The 23,191-nt window shown below is 35.5% G+C and overlaps 1 protein-coding gene across 4 annotated transcripts in view; it reads right to left on the bottom strand.

Moving 5' to 3' along the window:
• Nucleotides 1-15,878, bottom strand: part of LOC100744725 (hemicentin-2-like) — a 137,495-nt gene extending 121,617 nt beyond the window's left edge. For all 4 annotated transcript variants that reach the window (XM_012382685.3, XM_012382686.3, XM_024365968.2 and 1 more), the window contains exon 1: nucleotides 15,750-15,878. In XM_012382685.3, coding sequence (XP_012238108.1) covers nucleotides 15,750-15,877 — 128 coding nt within the window. In that variant the 5' untranslated portion in view covers nucleotide 15,878. The remainder of the gene's footprint in view (nucleotides 1-15,749) is intronic.
• Nucleotides 15,879-23,191: the final 7,313 nt, after the last annotated feature.

Below are 23,191 nucleotides of genomic sequence, written 5' to 3'. Positions count from 1 at the left end.
CCTTTACGACCAGTGAACATTACGCATCCGACTTAGATTTTGTGAGTACGTTCATCTATCATCCCGTCGACCGCGGATTCGTTATTGAACCTAGGATCATTGTCATTAGTTTCTCGAGTACCTAACTACCACGGTTACTCGTCCGGCTCTATAATAATCGTATTTGCACTAGTCAATGTCTTCTCTATTGCATAACGACAACGTGTAACCCAAACGAAGATTCGTTTCACGCCCCTAACCCTAATTCTAATGTAAACCCGACATATATAATCACTATATGATTATATATATTATTCTAGTCGTTAGATTAAAAATAATGGTACAACGAAGAACATTATTAATGGTAGAAAATATGAATCCTCAATTGTTAAATGGCGGTGTTACTCATTTCTCACTCCACTTAATAAATATTGAAATTTCTTCATTAACCATGATATATTATTTATATCGGAAAAAAATAGACTAAACTCGACCTCACCCGATCTCATATTAATATCGTTATGATAATGAAGTGTCGATATTATAATTAAATACATTAAGCAGAAGAAAAATCATCTGCAGTACAGTCTAAATAATTGTGTTAGGGAGCTTCCTTTAACTCCTAGCTGACAGTACTCGTATTAATGAATACGAAAGTTACGGCCTCATAAATATTTATAGTGTTTCATGCAACTAGGCGAAATCGTAGCTCTAAGATCGAAAAGACGTCATAAACCAAAATTAGAGGGTAAGAATCATGTCTAGATTCTTTTTTCTTTTTTTATTTATTTCATCATGTCTCGTTTATTCATTAATTAAAGATCCAGAAATCTGAATTGTTATATAATCTGTAGAATCCAGGATAATTCAATTATTATTAAGAGAATACAGCAGACATAGAATATATTACTCTATATGCAAGTCACACGAGATTCAATTTTAAATTGGCCTTGTTTGATGTTTTGAATGTGAAGTTTAATCTGTTAAGTTTGATTATCTCGTTCCTCCACGAGAAGTTTCTCTCAAACGCAAAATTAACAATTAGTAAAAGTGAATTACATGCTCCACTTTGACCTTCACCGACTACGAGTATAACGTTGTACTAATTGCGTAAATAATAATTTAGTTCGTTTCCCAGTGAAAATATCAAAAGCAAAAACGCAAGAGATTTTGGAGAAAAAGAAAAGATCATAACAAAAAATGAAAGATATTTAAAATATCAAAAAGATTGAAAACAAAAATATATGCATGTCGAATGTAATCTACAGTGTTTAACTATTAGTTCCCAACATTTTTTTCGCAATTGGTAGATTTGTTACAAACATGGAGAACGAGAATGTTTCGCTAAGAAAGAATTATAATTATGAATTTAAAAACATTCATGGTCTTGTCATTACATAAAAACTATGACAAATTAAAAAAACCTATATACACGTAGGAAGTAACACAATTTTGTAAGTAATAAAAATAGCGATATTTTATAAATAGTAGAAATAATAAAACTTCGTAAATAATAAAATTATATATATAGCGAAAATGATAAAACTGTATAAATAATTCAAAGGTTCTTATTAAACTACTTTAACAAATCTATTTCAAACGATATTAAATTATGCGTAAAGAAACACCATTGTAAATAACAAAATAATAAAAATTTGTAAACACTAAAAATAATGAAGCTCTTCTATGTCGTTATAAATTCATCACCTACAAAAAGCCTCTGAGATGTAATAATACGAACAGTCTGTATACGCTTTCAGACACTATAAAGGGGGACGAAAGAAAAGTTCATAAAACGTTCCCCTGTAAGAGCTGTGGTGCTTTTCGTACATGAGCTTCGAGTAGTTTTAACACGAGTACCCATTTCTTCTTGATAACGTCACAAGCATCGAAGCAGTCCAGCGAAATATCTTATATATAATTTCAATCTTAACCTGGAACATGTTCATACATTTTAAACGCTTGGAGGAGGGCTTCACCATGGAAGAGGAAAGAAGAAGCACGATCTTGAAGTTCTACCGGTATAAGGGAAACGACTATGCGGTAGACACGGCAGAAATAGGACGTAAAGCAAAAGATGAGCACGCGATCCTCTGTAACGATAGCAAGAAAGATGGGATTTCTGTTTCTTCTAGTTTCTATGCATAAATTGCGATCGAATTGTGATAGCAACTTTCGAGAATAAAAATCGGGAGAAGGGATGCACGAGAGAGAGAGAGAGAGAGAGAGAGAGAGAGAGAGAGAGATAACACGTATCAAAAGATTCAATACGTAGCTTTAGATTTCATGGAGCTCCGTCATAGAATCTTCAGCAGGTTTTGAATAGTAGGTTTATTATAGTTTATTTTGGAGAATAGAATTCTTTCATTCGGAAATTCGTATTTGTAGGTTTATTAGATTTTATGTTTTCTTAATTTTGTTATGTCTGCGATTATGTCCGCAATTTGTGCCTTTTCTTGGAACAAAATCTCTGGATTGTTTTAAATGTCTCTATACTATGTTGGAAACTTACATCTGTTGCGTTTATTGGTTTTTGGCTTCTGTGACTTTGTAAAACAATTTTTTTTTAGGTAGAATTGCTCGGTTATTTTTAACGTTATTTTATTATCTCCCCTAGTATTTAAAAATTTTACAATATTTCTGTTTTGTAGTTGTGTAACCTTATAATCCCACAGTTCTATTGTTCTATACTTTCATTCTGCTTTTGTCCTCTGCTGTCAGAGATTTAGAATTTTATAGTATCATAGCTCCACAATGCTCTATTTTCTTATAGAAAAATTTTGCATGTTCTGCATTTTGTAGCTTTATTTTGCGTGATTATTTTAAAGACTTTTTTATTTTTCCACAGAGTTCAAGAATTTTTCTATTCTATGGTTCTATTCTGTTATTCTATTATGCCACTATATTCATGTGGTATACTAATTTTACGTTAAGTACGTATATTTTTGTAACAAATATCTTGTAATTTCTATGTACCTTTTCGGACTAGTTTCAAATTTGTCTAACATAATTACGACAATCGGATTTCAAAATTAAATTTAATTTAATAATTTCTAGTTTTTAAATGTTTTATACAGGATGTTCCAGAAATCGTGGTAGAGCCGGAAAGATTCTGATTTCTCGCACGAAAGTAGGAGGAAAATATAGAATAAAACCTTTCTGTTCCAGGCTTTGTTTTAAAAAAAAATGGATATGAAAATTCATGAAGTGTTGAACTTGAACATGGCTAATTCCGGTCTAGGGGAAAGAAGTCGAGTCGGAATTTATTCTACATGCGAGAATAAGCGGAAAATACGAAATTAAATTTTTCCTTTTCAGAGTTCATTTTTAAGAAACTAGAGTTCGAATATGTTCAGTTAAAAAGTGACTTAGTACACCCAGACATAAATTTTTAAATTTATCTTTCGCGGAAAAATGAAAAATATTATTCCACATTTTCGACTTATTCTCATTTACATTTTTTACATATAGAGTATCAACGAGTCATGTTCAATACGGTTAATAAATTTCCATACGCAATTTCATCTAAAATGAAGCCTCGTACAAAAAAATTTTGTTATACTTTTCCGATTTATTTTTACACGATGATTCACCTGTTTTCCGGTTTTGTCACGATTTCTGGAGCACCTTGTGCAATGCACAATATGAAGATAAAAAGATTTCTACGGTAATTGCTTAACTATGTACGTTTGAAACTCAATGTCATATATATTCCATCTGTAAATCATGTAGAGTCATAGAACAGCAAGTATTGTCATCTTTGATAACGGGTGCTTTCCTGAGCGCAAATCTATCGCTATACAGTACCCGGGCACCCCTAGGGCCATAGGGGTTGGGATTACGCCCAACCAGCGCACAAGGCACCCAGTACCTTGCTACCTGGATTAGTTAAGCCTGGTAGGAGCTGTCACTCGTCTCAGATCGAACGGAGCGTTTTCTAAGCCTTACCGTCTCTCCAGGACGGTTCCGGAGCAGGTGGGACGCTGCTCACCCGCTGAAGACCATTCGGGTGATCCAAGTACTCCTTAAATCGGCCCTCTTGCCAGCATCTTGGCTATAAACCACTGCCACCACGAGTCCAAACCCATAATTGGCCGAGCTGAGGGGTCACTACTCCCTCCGGGCTTTTACTCGACCCTCGTGGTACCAACCTTAGTCATTGGTGGGACTATCGTGTGGATGTACGGCCACGTCACTGCCGGCCGGCGACCTGTTATCCGTGCTCGACAGTTCCAGATGAGACTCACGTAAGCGAGGGCCTCAAGGTACAGAGTACCCGGGAACTTATCCCAACGGTTCCATCTTTCGTTTCAGGGTCGTCGGTGCGCTACTATCCAAGGCCACATAGAGATAGTGTAACCGTGCTTAAACGCCTTACACTTTTTGAGAAACGTTAAGTTGGTATGCTCGCTACTTCCTACAAGCTGGTACGACTTTTAACGACGCTCTTTTGTCTTAGGAGTCGACCACGTGTTAATTATCTAAGAGTATCCGGTGTGTTCAGACGTTTGTACGATTTTGTACGTTTTGAAAGATAAATTGAATCTGTGTGAATCAATTAAATATCAACCCCAAACCTATATTTAATAACAGGTTATGGGCTCAGGGCAGTAAACTGCGACAGTAAAGACATTTATTTGTTGAGTTTTTGTGTTTTTCTGAAATTATCCGAGAAGAGATCATGCCATGGTCGACCAGGAGAAAATGAATGATGTGGACAAGGATATGAATCCGATCATGAATAAGGGCAATTATGAATATTGGAAGACGATGATGGAAGCCTCGTTGGTTTTCCTGGGCTGCTGGGATGCAGTAGAGTCAGGATTAACGGCAGCAGAAAGGTTGGGACCAAACTGTATAAAAATGGATAACAAAGCACGTGCGTACATTTTCCGGCACGTGCGCCCCGAGTATCTCGGGGACATCAGAACCTTGAGAACGGCAAGGGAGTGCTGGAAAGCAGTGGAAGATGTCCATGGGAGATCTGCGTCGATGGACATTATTTTATGCATGCGGGACAGTTCTAGTGGCACGATCGAGAAGACCCCTAGTATGCATATCTCCGCATACTGCGGAAGGATCCAAGACCTGTGTGATAAGTTATCCAATGCCAGTATAAAAATCGAGGACCACGTTATGGTATGTTTCCTTTTGGCCGGCCTCGTGGCGGATCCAAATTACTCGACGTACCTCAGGGCAACAAGAATTGATAAGAATTTGACCACGAAGGCCGTGAAGTTCGACCTTCTACTCGAAGAAAGAAGGATCGATGCGGCTGCGGACTCGTCCGAGAACCAGGAGACCAGGAGACAATGGAAGCCCAAGTCACAACAGAACAAAGATGGCGCGAGACCAAAGAACAGAGACCCACATAACTGGAAGTGCTACAAATGTGGAAAATGGGGCCACATTTCGTACTGGTGTCAAGGGAGAAGAAGAGACAGGAAGATAACAAGAAGGAGAAGGGATCAGAAGACAACTCGAGATCCAAGAGACTTATATCGACATTGGCTTTATCGTCCATCAGCCACATGGATAGGGGGAGGATTAGCTACCTTGACTCAGGTGCCTCAAATCATATGACTCCGGACAGGCATCGCTTTGTGAACTTCGCGCCTGCAACCCGGCAAATCAGGATTGGCAAGGGAAATCTGGAAGTTAAGGGAAAGGGAACGATCGTCATTAAAATGGCTGAGTCCTGTGGTGGTTGGACCCTATCTTTGTCGAACGCTCTGTGGGTGCCTGAGTTAGATCTAAATCTAATCTCGATCAGACAGTTGGCAAAAAAGGGTGTCATTACAGTGTGTACAAGGGAAGAGGTCGTTGGAACACACGATGATGGAGACGTCGTATTCAACTCAAAGGTAGGAGATGATGTATACTACTTAGAGACAATACCCTTTGAAGGGCGCGTAGCAAATGTCTCCGTGGAAAACGATCAGCCTGGCCAAAATGACGAAGACATTGAAGATGTTGAGGCAAAGGCATACAAGAGTACCGTATCGTGATACGAGAGATGGGGTCACCTGCATGGTAATGCAATGAGGAAGATTCCTGTAAGGAGCATGAAGGAGGACTCCAAGCAACACGATGAAAGATGTGAAGTCTGTGTGAAGGGAAAAATGACAAAGGTCCCATTCCCGAGGACAGCTCATCATATGTGTCAACGCCCTTTGGAAATTGTTCACAGAGATGTTAGTGGCAGAGCTCAGTGCAGGTCATTAGGTGGAGGTAATTATTTTGTAACTTTCATCGATGATTTCTCTCGTTTCATGCACGTTAGGATCATCAGCAGGAAGAGCGAAGTATTTAAGTGCCTCAAGGAATACCAGATGGAAGTGGAGGCTCTACATCAGTCCAAAATAAGTGCCCTCCAAACCGACAATGGAGGTGAGTATACAGGAGCAAATTTTGAGAGCTATCTAAGGAAGAAAGGCATTCTGCACAGGAAGACCGCCCCAAGGAACCCTGAGCAAAATGGAGTTTCAGAACGAGCAAATAGAACCCTGGTTGAGATGTCCAGGTGTTTGCTCATTCAGTCGGGGCTCCCTGACTACCTGTGGGTAGAAGCTGTGAACACTGCGTGTCACATTAGAAACCTATGCCCATCCACCGCTATCAGAGATAAAATTTCATTGGAATTATGGAAAAGTGAGGGATGCGACATCCAAGGGGAGATCAGCAGGCTAAGGGTATTCGGATGCACAGTCTGGTACCTGAGAAGCCAAGGCGGAGGAAAATTTAATAACAGGGCAGACGAAGGGATATTTGTAGGTTACGACCGACAGATCAAGGGATATAGGATCTATCTACCGAAGACCAAGAAGGTAATAATCTCTTGTCATGTCAGGTTCGAGGAAAATGTGTTTTCCTACAAAAACATTAAAGTGGACACGAGGAACATCAAAAGGAAACTCTCTGAATGGATATGGGAAGATTTCGAACTTGAAAGGGAAGTCGATCCAATTGATGTAGAAACTCAAAGTGATGGTGAAAACGATGAAGGGGAAAGTGATTATTTCAGGAACGACTTAATCAGAGAATAATCAGGAGGAGGTTGTGAGTGTACCGACTGTGCCTAGGAGATCACCAAGATTGCGTAAGCCAAAGACGTGTAACAGTTGTGCTCACGTTGCGACAGTTTGCAAGACTCAAGGTTTATGTGTGTCTGTGAATGTGTACGATGCCCTGAAAGAGCCAGATGCTCAAAAGTGAACTGATGCAATAACGAGGGAATTAGACAATTTAACAAATAAAGAAGTGTGGAACATAGTGCAAAGACCTTTGAACAAAATGTGATTGACTGTAAGTGGGTACTTGTCATAAAAAGGGACCCTGATTGATATAAGGCTAGACTCGTAACTAGGGGATTCTGGCAAAAGCCTGGAGTAGACTATTCAGAAACATTTAGTCCAATTGTAAAGCGCAACACACTAAGAATTTTGCTTGCTCTGTGTGCGGAGAATGAGTGGAGTTATGAACATATTGATATGGAGTGTGCACACCTCAGTAGTCCTTTGAATGAGGATATATACATGGAGCAACCTGAATTCTTTAAAGTTTCAGGAAAAGACAGAACTCAATATGTGTGCAAACTTAAAAAGAGCCTGTATGGACTGAAGCAAGTCGGGAGAATGTGGTTTAGATACATTAACAGTATTTTGAAAGGTATAAGTCTGAACCCATGTATGAGTGATCCGTGGGTGTATGTGAATGCATCCAAAGATCTGATTGTAGCTGTGTATGTAGTTGACATTCTTGCATTTGGAACGAAGGTTATGATTGATGTGTTTAAAACTAGGATTAAGGAGAAATTAAATGTGAGGATGCTAGGTACTGATACTGAATTTCTATCCATCCACTCGAGCAAGCCAAACGGTACCACTGTTGTATTTGATCAATCCGTACAGATAAGTCAAATACTGGATCTGTTTGACATTGCTCATGAGGCTGGAGTGTCAACACCGCCAGCTAAGGAGTGTGAAGCCGGTTTTGACATTGAATGTAACGAACCTTTCGATACTAAGTTGTATGAGCAGGCTGTGGGGCTTATAACGTATGTTGCCATTGTAAGCCGTCCTGATATTGCGTGTGCAATAGGAAAGTTAAGCCAAAGATGCGCAAATCCGACTGTATCTGATTGGAGAAAATTGGGATTTTTGTGGAGAACGATCCAAAACGGACGTTCGTTTGGCGCGCCACGCATAAGAGGGGTGCGAGGATGAGACAATTTCGTGAGTGTAGAGTCGAGGACTTGGGACAGAAGGCTTGTCAAATGAGTAGATTTATTAGTAACAATAAACCAGCGAGCGGATATGCGTGATGTACGCGCGTTGTACAATATGTATGGGACAATATGATTCAACCGCGCGCGGGACCATGTACAGATACGGAGGACGTAGCCTAGGATGTTTCGTTTCGTTTCACGCGATAAATTGAATTTAATGGGTCGTCATATTCTTTCCAAGCGATGAAAAGATATGGAATGGCATGGAAATGAAATGGTAGAATTACAGAAGCGTGAATTGAATTCGGATATTGCGTAAATATAATATGACGACGTGCGAGAGCGAAGAATTTTGCGACGGTATTGAATATAGAATGTAGCGGTATGGTACGATGCTAGTGAGAGGTGTCAAACTATGTGGAATAAGGGAGAGTTGTAGAATCGTACTATTATAAAATAGTGAAATTAAGAGGTAAAAGATGGCAATGCCGAAACACGTTAGTAGGAGGATGTGGAATGTTGGGAAATCAGGATAGAAAGAATAGTGAAATTTTTATTACTGAAATATGGAGATTAATATTACAGAATTATATTCATAGAATGACAGAACCATAATGTTGATAAATTACAAAATTATAAGATTGTTCACATAGTAATAGAATAGCATTGTGTAATTATTGTAAGAACGTGGAACTATATTAGCGTTGTATAAGTTATTAATGGGATTATATAATATTAGAAGGCTAATTGTTTCAATATTTGGAAAATTTCATTCACGAGTAATCATCAAATAATGTGAAGAATATAGAAATGCACATATTGACATTTTTTAATAAAAGAATAAAAGCTTTAAAGTAATAAGACTTTTTAAAAATCTTTGATAATCATTCAGATACACAACATGAGCAAGAAAGAAAGCATGATACACAGCAAGAGCAACATGAAGCAACATGAAGCAACATGAAACAACATAAAGCAATATAAAGCAACATGACTTGAAGTCTGACGTGATAATTCTAAAAGCATTCATAATGCGTCAGTGTTTTTTGAACGTATTATATAAATCTACTCAATATTCTAAATAGTTGAGTATCATCTAATTTTGTAAATACTTAATTACTAATTATTTACTTTTGATGATCGCTTGTAACTTCATTGTTAATGTGATCACTTTAGAATAAATAAATAAATAAAAGCAACATAAAACGTCCAATACTACAATCATTATTTACATATTAATAATTTGAAATCCTTCAACCTGGGTGATCCATCGAGAAAACATTAACTTGTATATACATGTAAATCTCTATAAGTTCGACAGATCATTCAAGATCAAATCCACTATCGGCAACATCACGAATTTTATTTTCTTTCCATTCAAGCGTAGTACTTCAAACAAACGTTCGTTCCGCTCTAAAATGAACGTCCTGTTTTTTCCCTGTCCATCCCTTATTTACCCTGTCACGTTATTACAACAAAATCGATCCGATTCGAAGCCGTTTAAAACGCACGAAAATATCATCGAAGGTCGCCAATGAAAGCACCGACACAAACATTTGCCGATCGTTGGTGATTAAAAAACCCTCTCGTTTAAAAATAGAGTTTCCAATTCGAAGTGGCGAACATTCGAGGTTTGGTGATTTTGTATGCGAAATGTTCGTTAAAAGAGTGTGAATAAGAATTATCATCGTACGTTTCAGTTAAAATTTACTAACACTGAAACTACCAATCTGCGATCAATATAATATCGATCATAAGTATTTGGTCGATCTCTCATGTTAACTTAAATTGTATGCTTTCCACTGCTTTTATTTTCTTAATTATTTTATTATAATTCTATTAATTTATTCCTATCATGTGTACATTACTAATATTAAATAATACGTATCAGAATTGATATGTATTATATAGGATGGGACATGTACAAATTTGGATGTACTTCGATATATATGAAAAAATAAGTTAAAAATATATATATTTGCCAAGTATACTTTAACGAGGCTAAATATTGATTGGGAGTTTCACGGCATGTTATAATATATATGAAAATAAGTAAAAAGAATGTAAAATAAAATTTTCCGTTTAAAGTCTCGTTTTCAAGAAAATAAGGTTTAAATATGTTAAATTAAAAACTGGTCTTGTACACGTGCATGATGAATTTCCAAATTTACTTCTGCCGGAAATGAAGCATTTTATGAAAAAATGTTATTCTACATTTTTTACTTATTTTCAAATGCAATTTAAAACTCTATCGATTATTTCCTTTTGTCCAGTCCGGAATTAGCCAAATTGTCAAATCTTCAAAGTTTATTTTTTTGAAAACGAAGCCTTAAATGAAACAATGTTATACAAAACCTTTTTCTTATTTTTTCACGTAGAATCGCCCTCTGCTTGATTATAATACGATTATCGCCCCACCCTATATTTACTATAACAGAACCTGTTACCTGAAGGGTATAACAGAACCTGTGGGATACACTTTAGGAGTTGATTGTACATTTAAAAAACGATGAAAAAATGTCATATAAACATATATTCTATCTGTTTTCGTTTATAAGATGTAACAAATTTTCTATTTTGCCGTGATATATTTATTTTTACAGAGAATGTTCAAAATTACTGCTTAGCTTCAAGGCTAGCCTATAGACGTCTTGTCACGGATCTGGTTACACTCTGAATAGTACCAGGCATTTCCCGAATTTCTTGAAAAGCTTTTTGTATTCTGAATATTAGTATTTCAATATTTTCAATAGGTGTTGCGTACGCAATAGACTCGTTATATCTCATAAACGAAGACAGATAAAGCATATGCGTATACGAGGTTTTTTCACTGTTCTGCTAGAATCAGGTCTTGAAGTGAGCACCACATGTTCTGTTACACCCTGTATACACATGTATATATAGAGACTGTTACCAATATGCTCAACAATCTTTGCTACAAAGGTTATTAAAACTCGTAGTGTATTAATTTTTAACTTTCTTTTATCCGCCACTGCATGCGACACTTTCAAAGTCAATACTTATCTGTATGGTTGTATTCGGTCAATCAGAAATCACCGATCAGATCCGCATTCCTTCGTTCGGTTATTCATTTTCTCATCTCTGTACCATACACGTGCGTTTTAAAACACGTTCAAAACTGCGATCTCTGCACTCAAGACATCGTTTGAACGATCGCAGAAAATCTCGGGCCGAAAGTGGAACGAAGGAAAGTCGTTCACACGATATCAGAGAGACTTGACAAGGTGAAACGATCGGAACGGGCGTATAAACGTCCTCCCAGGACCGGTTCGGAGAGCCAGCCCCAGGGGGCGTCGGTCGGCCACAACCTCATCCTGCCCGTGGCCTTTTATATCAGAGGGAAAGATTCGAGAACACCTGTCCAGGCGCAGGTTGAATAATCCAGTCCAACTCGCAATTCGCGCCATCGAACTGTACTGTATCGATTTCAGACGAGAATGTTTCTCTTTCTTCTTCGTTTCTCTCATTTTTTTTCTCTTTTTTTACGAATCTCGTTTTTCGTCGTTTCATTTTCTCTTCTTGGAATGTTAGCGATCCTGGTAGCGACCTTGCGACAGGGGAGTTTAAAATAGAAATGTGATTTTATCGATTGGTATATTTTATAAATGTTGGTCTATTTAGATGTTTTTTAACGTCAACGTGTTTGAGCAGCAAAGAAAATAAGGAATTAAGCGACATTGGTTGTAAAGCGTAAGTTTTTACACGACGAGTAAAAAAAAGTTAGCGCATTATATGTGTAAAAATAAGAAAAAAGTTTCACATACACAGGCGGTCCATACATAAGTGCCTTATTAAAAGATTCTAATGAAAAAGTAATTAAAAAGTGAACTAGGTTTTTGTTCGACCAAGTATTTAAACAGCTTAATGATGTTTATATCGGATTTTTATATTATTGTATTTAACTTAGATGTTAGTTTATATCTCTCAGACAAAGACGAAGTTGTTTGATTGTTCGAACAGACTGTGTTACGATTAATCCAAACAATCAAGTTTCTTCTTTTTTGATCATAGAATCTTTACATTTTATAATTGTAATTTCTGCAAAATTTGAAAGATACATTTAACCAAAACTATTATAAAAGTACGGAGTTGTTGAATTTTGCTCGTGAGTATTTTTAAGGAGCTCTGAACTTCAATTTTGTTTATCTCTTACAGAATCTTTAGAAAAGAAATGGTAGACCAGAAATTTAAGAACTCATAATATTAAATAAGGGCAACATTAAATAGCAAAACAAATCGTGATGCTTTGATCATGAAACGAATCCATCGATATTAATTGTTTCAACACAATTTATATACGTAAATTGATTTTTAATCTGTACCACAGAGAAATATTTTAAATAAATATTTATACGTATATCTGTTTCTGTCGTTTTTACCGTGACAATAGATGTCATTCGGAGAAGGAGAAGCGAGAGGTTTCTCATTAAAATGTTCGCCGACGAAATTTGCTTTCCACGCATTTTGATATCAACGGGTTTGACAAATTTTAATTATCTCTCGACGAGAATAACATTCACGACGCGACGTTTTATCATTTTTCTCTCTTTTTTTTCTTCTTTTTTATAAGTTTCGTCGCTCGACGAGATTTTATAACGTTGCGACTTGGGTCAAGCGATAATAGTGTTGCCGGAAGAAAACTTTAATTAAACGCAACCGCCGATTTATGCAACGATTTAAAAATTCAAACGGAGCTAACGCTTTGACAGGATAAATCCCATCCTTTAAATTTTCCCATCTGTCTTCTACTTTAATTATCCTGTGCAATTACGTATAACGATTTTAATACGTGGATTATTATTAGGAAATTCTTGTAATGGAATGGAATGGCTTATATCGTTTTCAAGCTATTTTTACTATTATGACGAATAATTTTATTAAGTTGTGATAAATAGAATGTCTGCTTGAAATCTTCAAATCTTTTATTTAAATTATGTTTAGGAGTATTCCATTATTCGTAACTTACGAGACAGCTCATTTAGCATAGGTACAAATGAATATTATAATTACAAAAATTTAGAATCTATTTATGTCTTTAATCTGGTGTCGTAAATGCAGGAAATCTTATGGACAAGGAGATAATTATTTTCTAAAGTGTTTATTCTAAATTCTTCGTTGTCTATTACAGTTTATTGCCATCAGAGAGTGAAAATCAGCCAGAGAGTAAAATAAACTAAAGGCTACGAATTACCATAAAATTATTAAAAAATGATAAATTAGAAATTTCCTATTGTACTTTGTCTCTATCTCGTCCTAGAACTTTTCAAATGACCCACGTATTTCTGTTCGAGGAACACTCGATTATCTGCAATCGACTAAGCCGTATATTAAGTTTAGTGATATAGAACGAAATAAAAGAATATGAAGTAGAATGTTAAAGGAGTCTCTGTAAATCCCACGAAACTTAATTTAAATCTCCATTAAGAAGGAACGTGAGGCAAGGTGATGGTAATAAAGAGACCAGACGCGAAAATACAAACAGCGAATAAATAGAGGAGATTGACAACGTTTCAGAGGTATAAAGTCCTTCACGGGCGGAAACAAACTTCCGAAAAGAATGGTGTTCGAGAGGAGCGAATTTTGCGATTCTACTGCACGGATCATCATGAACAGCCTAAAGGATCTGTACAATCATTATAAAATTCCTTGTAACTTTTTTCTTTTAATGATAGGACGTCGAAATTTTGAGATACGCGATTTATAAGTGGCTATCGACTTTTTCGATTTAGCTTAGGTTTAAGTTTGCAAATAATTAAGGTCCTTTTTTAATAAGTGCGTCAAAATTGTGAGATATGCGATTTGCAAGTTACACTCGATTTCTTTGAGTTGGATTACATTTAGATTCAAATAATCGAGATTTTACCATCGTTTTAACCCCTCAACCTACAACTACGGGCATAGCCCGTAGTATGATGATCGGGCTAAACGTAAATATTACGGGCATAGCCCGTAGTAGATGATCGGGCCAAGTATAATATATAATATAATATATAATAGTTTGTTTACGTTTTTGGTCCAAAATTCTCGAACGTAAATCGTAGGTTAAGGGGTTAATAACAGATATCGAAATAGTGAGATACGCGATTTCTACGTGGCAGCCGATTTCTTTGGTATACTTGACTCGGTTTCTCAAAATATTTGCTCATGGTAAATAGTTCTCCTCGCCTGCTTCCTCGAAAATGGAACATTCTGCGGTAATAATGTAATTGCTCTATATATTCTGCGAAAATCTTGAAAATATTTGTGTTGGTGAATCATTAGATGGAGGATTAGATCGTTTATATAAATTTATATTTTTAGAAAGATGATCAAAGAAATATTTTCATTTCATTTCATTCGTTTTATATTTCCATTCGTGTTAATCAATAGGAAAGGGTTATTAACAATTTAATTGAACGTTACAGACGTTACAGACGTTGTGTAATTTTGACTAAATTGAAATTGAACGATGATAGTGGTTAGGTGCTATGGTGGGGGGTTTCCTGGTTAGTGGCCTTGAACAGTCGATTCATTTCAGACAGGCTATAGCACACGCGAGAAGTTGCTTCTTTAATTAAGGCTTGTTGCAAGTGCAACTCAATTGGTTCGAAGCGCGAGCGGCTTGTTTGAAGACTAAAGTGTTGTTCTGTGGTTTGAGGGCGATGGAGCGATACGCGTTGAATTTAATTAAGAAAACTGTTTGCCTTGACGATTCATGTAATATTCAGTCGATTAAATATTTTTGTCGTAAAGATTTTTTCAATAATTTTTAATATACCGGTATTCTACTGAATAATGCTATTATACAAATGTTTCATTTAATAGTATTACTAAGCATTAAAGATCGAGTTTCCATTTAATTTTACTTCGAAATAAATTAATAATGCGTGTTTCGATATTTTTTATTAAACATAAAAGTAGATGTATATGTGTAGTAAGCAGAAGTTGTTGAAAAAAGTTTATTATGGACCCCTAATTAAATATTACGGACTTCGTTATTTGGAGTTATTATGGATTCATTATTCTGTGATAAAAGCCCGCTGAAACAAATGATATTTTGTAACAACATCATAAAAAATGTATTAATTTACGATTATTACTTTCATTAAGCTTCTATCTCAAAATTTTTTAATTCGCGAAATGTTATTTAAGATTTATCTTTCAAGTTATAAACAATTTACAACTACATTTCACATAATATATCATATTATGCATTTACACCATACAGTATATTATACGACAGAATACTATATACTAATTGTATATTCATAATAATGCGCATTCTACGTCAACATCTATAACAATCACTGATCTCTAAATTTTTAAACGCAGATGAGAAACAATAGTCATGCTTAATTCCTGTCTGGATAAGCGAATGAAATTTTATTCGTGGAGGATTAACTGTCAGGACTCGTCGTTAGAAGAGGAAACCGCGTGTCTCGCTGCTTTCCTCGATTTCTATTCTGGAGGCGAGCAGCGAAGCAAGAGTGATTTGAACCGTACAACGAGAAGCGAAAATAAGGAATGCAAAAGTGGAATTTACCTGTATATCGGCGCGTCTGCTTCCTCCTTGTACCAAATAACTAGATGGAGCTTGTCTCCAGGGACTGGCGGTTCCACGTCGCATGGTAACTGAGCAGTTCCACCTGCCACTGCTTCCGCATCTATCATTGTCACTGTAATGACAAAGACGGGCTGTGAGTCAGGTACATCATATGATGAGAGCAAAGCGTGACTGCAGTTTGTGTCAAATCGTCTGGCTTAACGATCGCATGGGAATATATTGATAAAGTATTTTGTCTGATAGAAAAATATGATTTTTCTTCCCCTGATCTATTTCTTAGTTACTACATTTTTCTAGACATTGTTATTACATTGTATTCAAGCTGCATCAAGTGATGCATACAAAAATACACGATTCCATCTAAAATGGAGGTCATCTTAAAATCTCCGAAACTCCTTTGGCTGCAAAAACGTTACTACTGCCATATTATAGTCGCCATCATACCTAACAACTTTCGTTGATAAACTTTTCCATATCTCTAAAAACATTGGAGATATTCCAGTGGTAATTTTTAGTGGACTACCCTGAATATAACACATGTAATATATTCATAAAAGGTATCTACATACTTGCGTAATTAATGCTAAAAATGGTCCCATTAAATATCAAGATTTATCGATATGGATATCTGACTGTTTAAATGGATAAAGTCATGGCTCTAAAGCCAGCCCTGAAGTATTACACGGAGTCAGTTATTTCCATAAAAGTAAAGAAAAATTTCAAAACTTCATACTGATAAAAAAAATACCAAAATTATCAGTACCACAATTATTATCTAGTTTCGTGTATTTCTCTATGTAATAACAAAATATATATATAGTCCTTATATTTCAAACTTGAAAAGTAAATTGTGAAAATATTGCAGATATTAATTTTCATTTATCACTAAAATCGTTCTACTAAACCGCACATCAAATTTTTAGAAATAAGATAATCGGATGATCGTAGAAGATATATTACCCACCAATTATCTCGTTTGTTAAGAATCTGACGTGCTTTAATCGCTTTCTTCAATCTTTAGAGTATCGCACGACCGTTCATTTTTTAGAGTACTTTCTTCGAAGACCACCCAGTATTCTCATTTAAAAACTAATCTGTCATTCGACGTTAAGATCAAAAATAAAAGTATACTTATTACATTTTTTATCTGTAATCCGCATGTAACGAAAGATGTAATGTAAGAATGTAAGAATTAACGAACTCAGAAAAGAAGAAACAAGTGTATTGATGGACAGAGCTATTCGTCGAAATTTGCGCTTCTAAATATATCTCTTCTTTTCTTAACTGGTTACGAATTTTTGCCAATTGCCCCGAGATATAAAGTTCACGCGACTTCTTGGCGGGCTTTTGTGTAAGAAACGAGGGTGGGTGGAATGGCTTCACACGACCATCATGTCGGGTAAAAATATAGACAGACTAATTGTCGTTAACGGAGTATCTTGGCCGGTGTTGCGTTACACTTAGCCTCCATTTGTCCTTACTCTAATTATTAAGGAAAATTATGCATTCACCACACGTGGTATAGAGAGACTTTAAAACGGCTCGGTTAATTGCTGCAATTACATTTGATTAATGCCTCTAATTACACTTTCTTTAGTTCTGCTCGTCCATTTTTTCTAACCGTGTAACGAGCTATGGTATAGCCGAGCGTGAATCAGCGCGGTCACGAACGAATAAGGAAAATTAATATTTGATGTATAATCGTATTGGCATGATTTATCCAAAAGTGTTCGCTAAAAAGTCCTTTGAGCGTTAGGAATTGAGAAGATTAAACGAGCAAAATAATTGAGTAGATTGATTTATTTGTTTCGTTCGTTGTAGCATTTTGAATACTTCTTTCGAAAAGCTTGGCGAGATTGTAAATGGAAAACTGTGAATTCTCAAACATTCGTATGATAATTGAATAACTACACTTTGAGAAAAATAGGAGAAGTTAGAAGTTATTTTCGATTCAATCACGTTTTCCTCGAAATAAAAATCCTTCTTATCAAAAAGATTAATAAAATTAATAATACGATAGATCTTTATTTCCAAGAATTCTTTATTCCATATGTTAGAAATTTTTGCACCAAATTGAATGCAAACGGAATTTTCAATTAAATTTTTCAAATTACTGAAACACTTTGAGGTGGGTATTGGATGTAGATGATAGTGCTTGCTGCTGTGTAGGTCGAGGATTTGCACGGATTGAATTGGTTCCTTTTGTTTCTTCTGCATTTTTCAAAGCACGCGCGGAAAGGAAAAATCGGACTACGGGCGTCGAGATTTGAAAAGCCCGGGTCGCGAACGTTCGTAACCAAAGGCGCTAATCACTGCGCTGCCGTCGTCCGGTCGTAGTTCCTGTCGAATGCCGCTACAAATTAATTAAACACTTTTATGTTATTTTCATAATTACTCTCATAAACTGGCCTTACTTTACTTATTCAACAAATTGATCGAAAAATTACTAAGAAAAAAATTTGTTTCTGCGCTATGCTTTACTGGCAAATGTTCATCTAGAGTAAACCATAGTTCCCTTCGTTTCAAAGATTTCAATCACTTCCTCCAACAACTATATCGACTGCTATTTTTTAAATATCATAATGGAAAGATATTTTATCGATTGTTTTTTATAATATCAAGAAAACAAAGGTCAGGAAGCGTAACAATTCACAATGATTTGATGCTGGTATGTCTGACGCTTTTTTTTCGGCTTTCGTCGAGGGAAAACGCGAGGCGTATCCAAAACATGATAAACCCGTATCGTCTATCTGGCGCTGAATATTGAAACGTGTCAATGGCACGTCAAATACCACCAAATTGACTATTTATGAGACCAAAGGGAGGAAATTTCGTTTCCTGGTTTTTTCATCGGAAATTGCATTGCCTTTGTTATCATCGTTCCTAAAATGTTATGAAAATCCATCATGAACATTCAATTCTTATTTGAAACGACATTAAATGTTGTATTAATCTTTTTAGAGGCAAGATTTATTAATGGTACCAAAAAATTATTGTTTTCTATTTTTCCTTTTTTTTAAGAACGCTAATATTTACATATTTATATAACCGTTGTTAAGGATTTCGCACATTCCGGAATACCTGCTCTATGTATGTTATGTATTTATTTCTAATTAATATATTGCTACATTTTTATGCTTGAAGTAAAGCATTCTCTTGCAAAGCGAGAAGGTTATTATACATTTTGTCTAGATCTTCACATTTTCCTTTAAATTTCGTCTATTTCACAGAATCTTCTGTAATTATCTCTTGACGACATTCACCCATAGTTTCTTAAAAAAAGCTGATGTTATTTCTCTTATTAATATGTCTCTACGGTGATCCCCGATATGTTTTTTATTGTAAATTCCACATTCTACTTCTGATCAGACGATGTTCTAAAACGACGTAGTCGATTTGTCACACGACAGCGACAATGACGGATACCAGGTCAGCGGCAAACGAGAATGGCCGATTAATCGATGGCTATTATGCAAAATTAATTACCAGATAGAACGGTTCACTACTTATCGTTGAGACGAGAGCGAAAGACCGCGAACAGATTGCTTGACATGTTTGAAATACAATGTTAAACCGAGCCGACATACAAAATTATTTGACTGACTACTGTATAAATAATATGATGAAAATTTACAAAAAGCATATACGATCTTCCTCAAAAGCTTTTGTACCCTGTCAAAAAGGACCATTTTTATTTAAACGAAGCTTGTACAATTACTGAACTATTTCTTAATATATAATACAATGATAAAACAGTTATTACTGTTAGTAAAATTTTATAGCCTTTTATTTTAATATCGCAACCACTGGAATAGGCAAAACACTGAGCAAACATTCACAGAAATTTTGCAGATTTATGAAAGAGAATTTTTAAAAATTTAATTGATGTTGGGTTGAACAGAAATTTGTTTCGTTTTTCGATCTAAGCTTAAACAATAACTATTCACCCCAACTTTAATTGGACTAACTTGGTATTGCTGATTAATTAAGAATCAAATGTAAAGTATAAAACAAACATTCTTGGAAATACATACTTGCTTTTTGTTGGCATAAATTCAAATATAATTCATGAAGAGACAACGCCATATCGCATGTGTCAATCGTCACGCGACAAAGATGGTGCTACTCGGATAGAATGTTCTACTCCATCTATCAAATTCTCCACAATCTTGCACGTCCAGACTATCATTTATTCATTCCGCTCGTTTAAAACTATCTCAACAATAAGAACTCATTTGCTTTGGAAGAGTATAAAAACGAATTGGAACATTTCTCTTTTTCAGAAGAGCAACTCTACGCCGATGGAGTAATGAAGTTTTAACATGAAGGTGACAAAAAATCATGGAAAGTAATGGTGCGTACATTGATTGAAAACAATACACATAAATCAGGAAACAGATCCTAAATTCAATCAATACCACCTAATGACAAAATCCGCAACACTTAGCTTCCAACCCAATATATATATATATAATATATAACTTTAATAAGTGGTCTATAAATATTTATACAAATTCATATACTTATGGATGTAACTTAATCGTTTTAGTCCCAAGCAGAGCGATCGCGCTGTTTAGATTTTGTGTCGAAAGGTCACAGTACATTTGAACGCTATGGACGACTGACGGAATTTTGTATTTTATTATGTTATCTTCTCAATAATTTTTATTGAACAAAACTTGAAATATTTATAAATCAATAATATGCATATATAATAATATAGATGTATTTCATAAAAATAACAAATATGACGAGCGCTATTGCGTCGCTTGTTTCTCTTCGCAATCGATTAAGAGAAGCGCTATCGCGCTGATCGGGATCTTTTGACCCTGTTTTTTCAATATTCTTGAGACTCAAACGGTTAAAAGAATGGAGATAAAGCAAAACTTTTATAAAATTTCATTATTAAAATTCACAGTTCATAAAAATCTGCAGTCCGATACGACAACTACTACGTTGATGAAGAGCAATTCTAGAAAGAAACATAAAGACTTAATAAACTTTATCAGATCACATCTCATCACAACTTACCCAGCGTAGAAATGAACAACACTTTTTGCTGTAAGAACGTTTAAACTAATCCATATTATTACGCTCGTTACGTGTCGAAACGTGGATGATTTTATCTGAAGCGCTGATATGTCGGATCGATAATTTGAAACGCATAACGGATAGCCGGTAGTCAACAACGGTTCGCAACGTTAATTAAAACGCAACGGCCGGTTGCTCGCTCGCGTGGCTGTCAAGAATATTCAGCCGCTCGTTGAGTCGTTAACTCGCTTAAGTGCGTTCCTTCGCTTATGAATATGCAAACGCGTTTTAATGCGCCGGCTATTTGTTCGCGTGGCCCGCAAACATTAAAACACTGGCGTCTCCCGTGGTGCGTCCTCTTGCATCTTCGCTTTGAACGATGTTATTAATACGCGTGGCAATCGATCGAGACGGTACTACGTGCTCGTTCGACGCTATACGTCGATGCGATTGTCGATCGCAGGAATCTGGAACGAACGATCCTAATAGGGGACAAGTTGCAACCGAGCGAAACAGTCTTCTATCTCTATATACACACGTGCTGTAGCGAACGATCTCTTCAACAGCTGATAATGATGTTACAGGGCTGATTGAATATTTTACGGGGCCGTAGTCCTTAGGCGAGGTGGGATCAAACGTATTGTAAGTATATTTCAATGTGAAAGATTGTGTACTTCGAGAGGAAATGGTAGTTTTCAGTCGGATATAGAGGGAAAGACAATAGTTTCAAAGGGGTTTACACGTAGAGGAGACACACAATAGTTTTAAGTAGATTCAGATGTAGAAAGGATACACAATAGTTTTAAGTAAACTCGGACGTAGAGCAGATATTGACACTGACTGGTGTGAGAGTCAAAAAATGAATAATTCTTTCGTAGAATAAGAGGAAAATCTGTTAAAGGAGCAAACGCGATACGTTTAAAAAAATTGTCATTTTTAAGATATCTACAAATATTGATTCTGAAGAATATTTATAAGTTTCTGAAGAATGGTCATAAGTACAGTATAGATATTCATAGAAATTGCTTTACCATATTGTTTTACAGCGAGGAGCAAACATACACGATATTTTATTAAATACTCCCAAAAGCAAAGAAATATTATTCAAATTGTAAACAAAATTTGTATGACTATATATAATTAATAATTTTTTGTTTCAAAGTTTCTATTTTCAATTGATTTTTATCAATTTGATTTTTCATTTGATGAAATAATTCGATATGGTTAAAGAATAGATGTGATAATATATCTATTAAGCAAGAATTTTAGACTGTGGAAGAGAAATGTTTTGTTTCTAGTAAGTGAATTAAATGTAGTATTATTTTAATTCTGTCGTTATTTCTTAAAAAATATTTGACCGCGGCTTTCGTAAGATATTCGTTCGAAATAATTAGTACCTTGTGTGACAATAACATCACTTCTTTAGATGATGTAATTATCGAACAATTCCATAATATATTATTTCATATTTTCTGCTTTTCTCTTTTCGATATACCAAGAGACTACTGTATAGACGCTTTTAACTTCCTTTGATGTCCTAGTTGCATTATAATCAATTCCGTGCATATTTTATAACATTTGGGTCAGGCATCTATTTGCTGGAACATTTCTAAAAATGAAATTTGTGTAGCAGAGGAACTCATAAACGAGAAACACTCACATTCGTTTCCATATAACAGCACGTAGAAACGCATTTCCATATAACGTAAAAGCATGGAAAATAAAAGCTGCCATTAATAAGACCAGTAACGTAGATGATTTATCACTTTTGCAAATTTCATTAGACAGAAGTCGGTCAAAGCAATATTTCTTCAAGTAGTCAGTAATTATCGGTGATTAGAATAGTTCCATTTAAACATTTCTTAAATTTTATCAAGGACGTTCCTCTTAATTCCTTTGTCAATAGCTTTCGAATAGATCTTCATTTTGTTATCCCTTTAGTATTACGAATCTTTTCTTTGCATTTCTAGCTTCTTCTAGAATGTTTGTTGATGTAGCGGCCCATGACCGTAGAGAAAATTCCAGGGTTGAAGCACAAGTGTTGTCTTGTCCGAGGACAGGACGTTTTTTTTCTTTTTTTTTTATTTATTAAAATTACAATCAATTCTCGCGTTGAGAATTTTTAGTAATTTTTCTGGCGTGGCGCAGTGACATGGCTGATTATTTATAATAAGTTAGTACTTATTATAGATAAGTATAATTTACAAGTAAGTTATAAATAAGTGAATATTACTTAATTTGGATAACTAAATGAATCTAGCGTTTAGGACTAGCGGGTAGTGCCTTTTCAGCCTGCGAATCTCGTCCGTCGTATCAAGTAGTCCAGTGATTAGGGGGTTTCGGTGTTTGTTGACTCTTTTGCTATATCTGTCGCTATATTTTGCTATTTC

The sequence above is a fragment of the Bombus impatiens genome, unplaced genomic scaffold (genome assembly GCF_000188095.3).
Source record: "Bombus impatiens unplaced genomic scaffold, BIMP_2.2 scf_0159, whole genome shotgun sequence".
Classification (NCBI taxonomy): Eukaryota; Metazoa; Arthropoda; class Insecta; order Hymenoptera; family Apidae; genus Bombus; species Bombus impatiens.
Note: the sequence above shows the minus strand (reverse complement) of the source record. Positions and strands in the feature narration are given on the sequence as shown.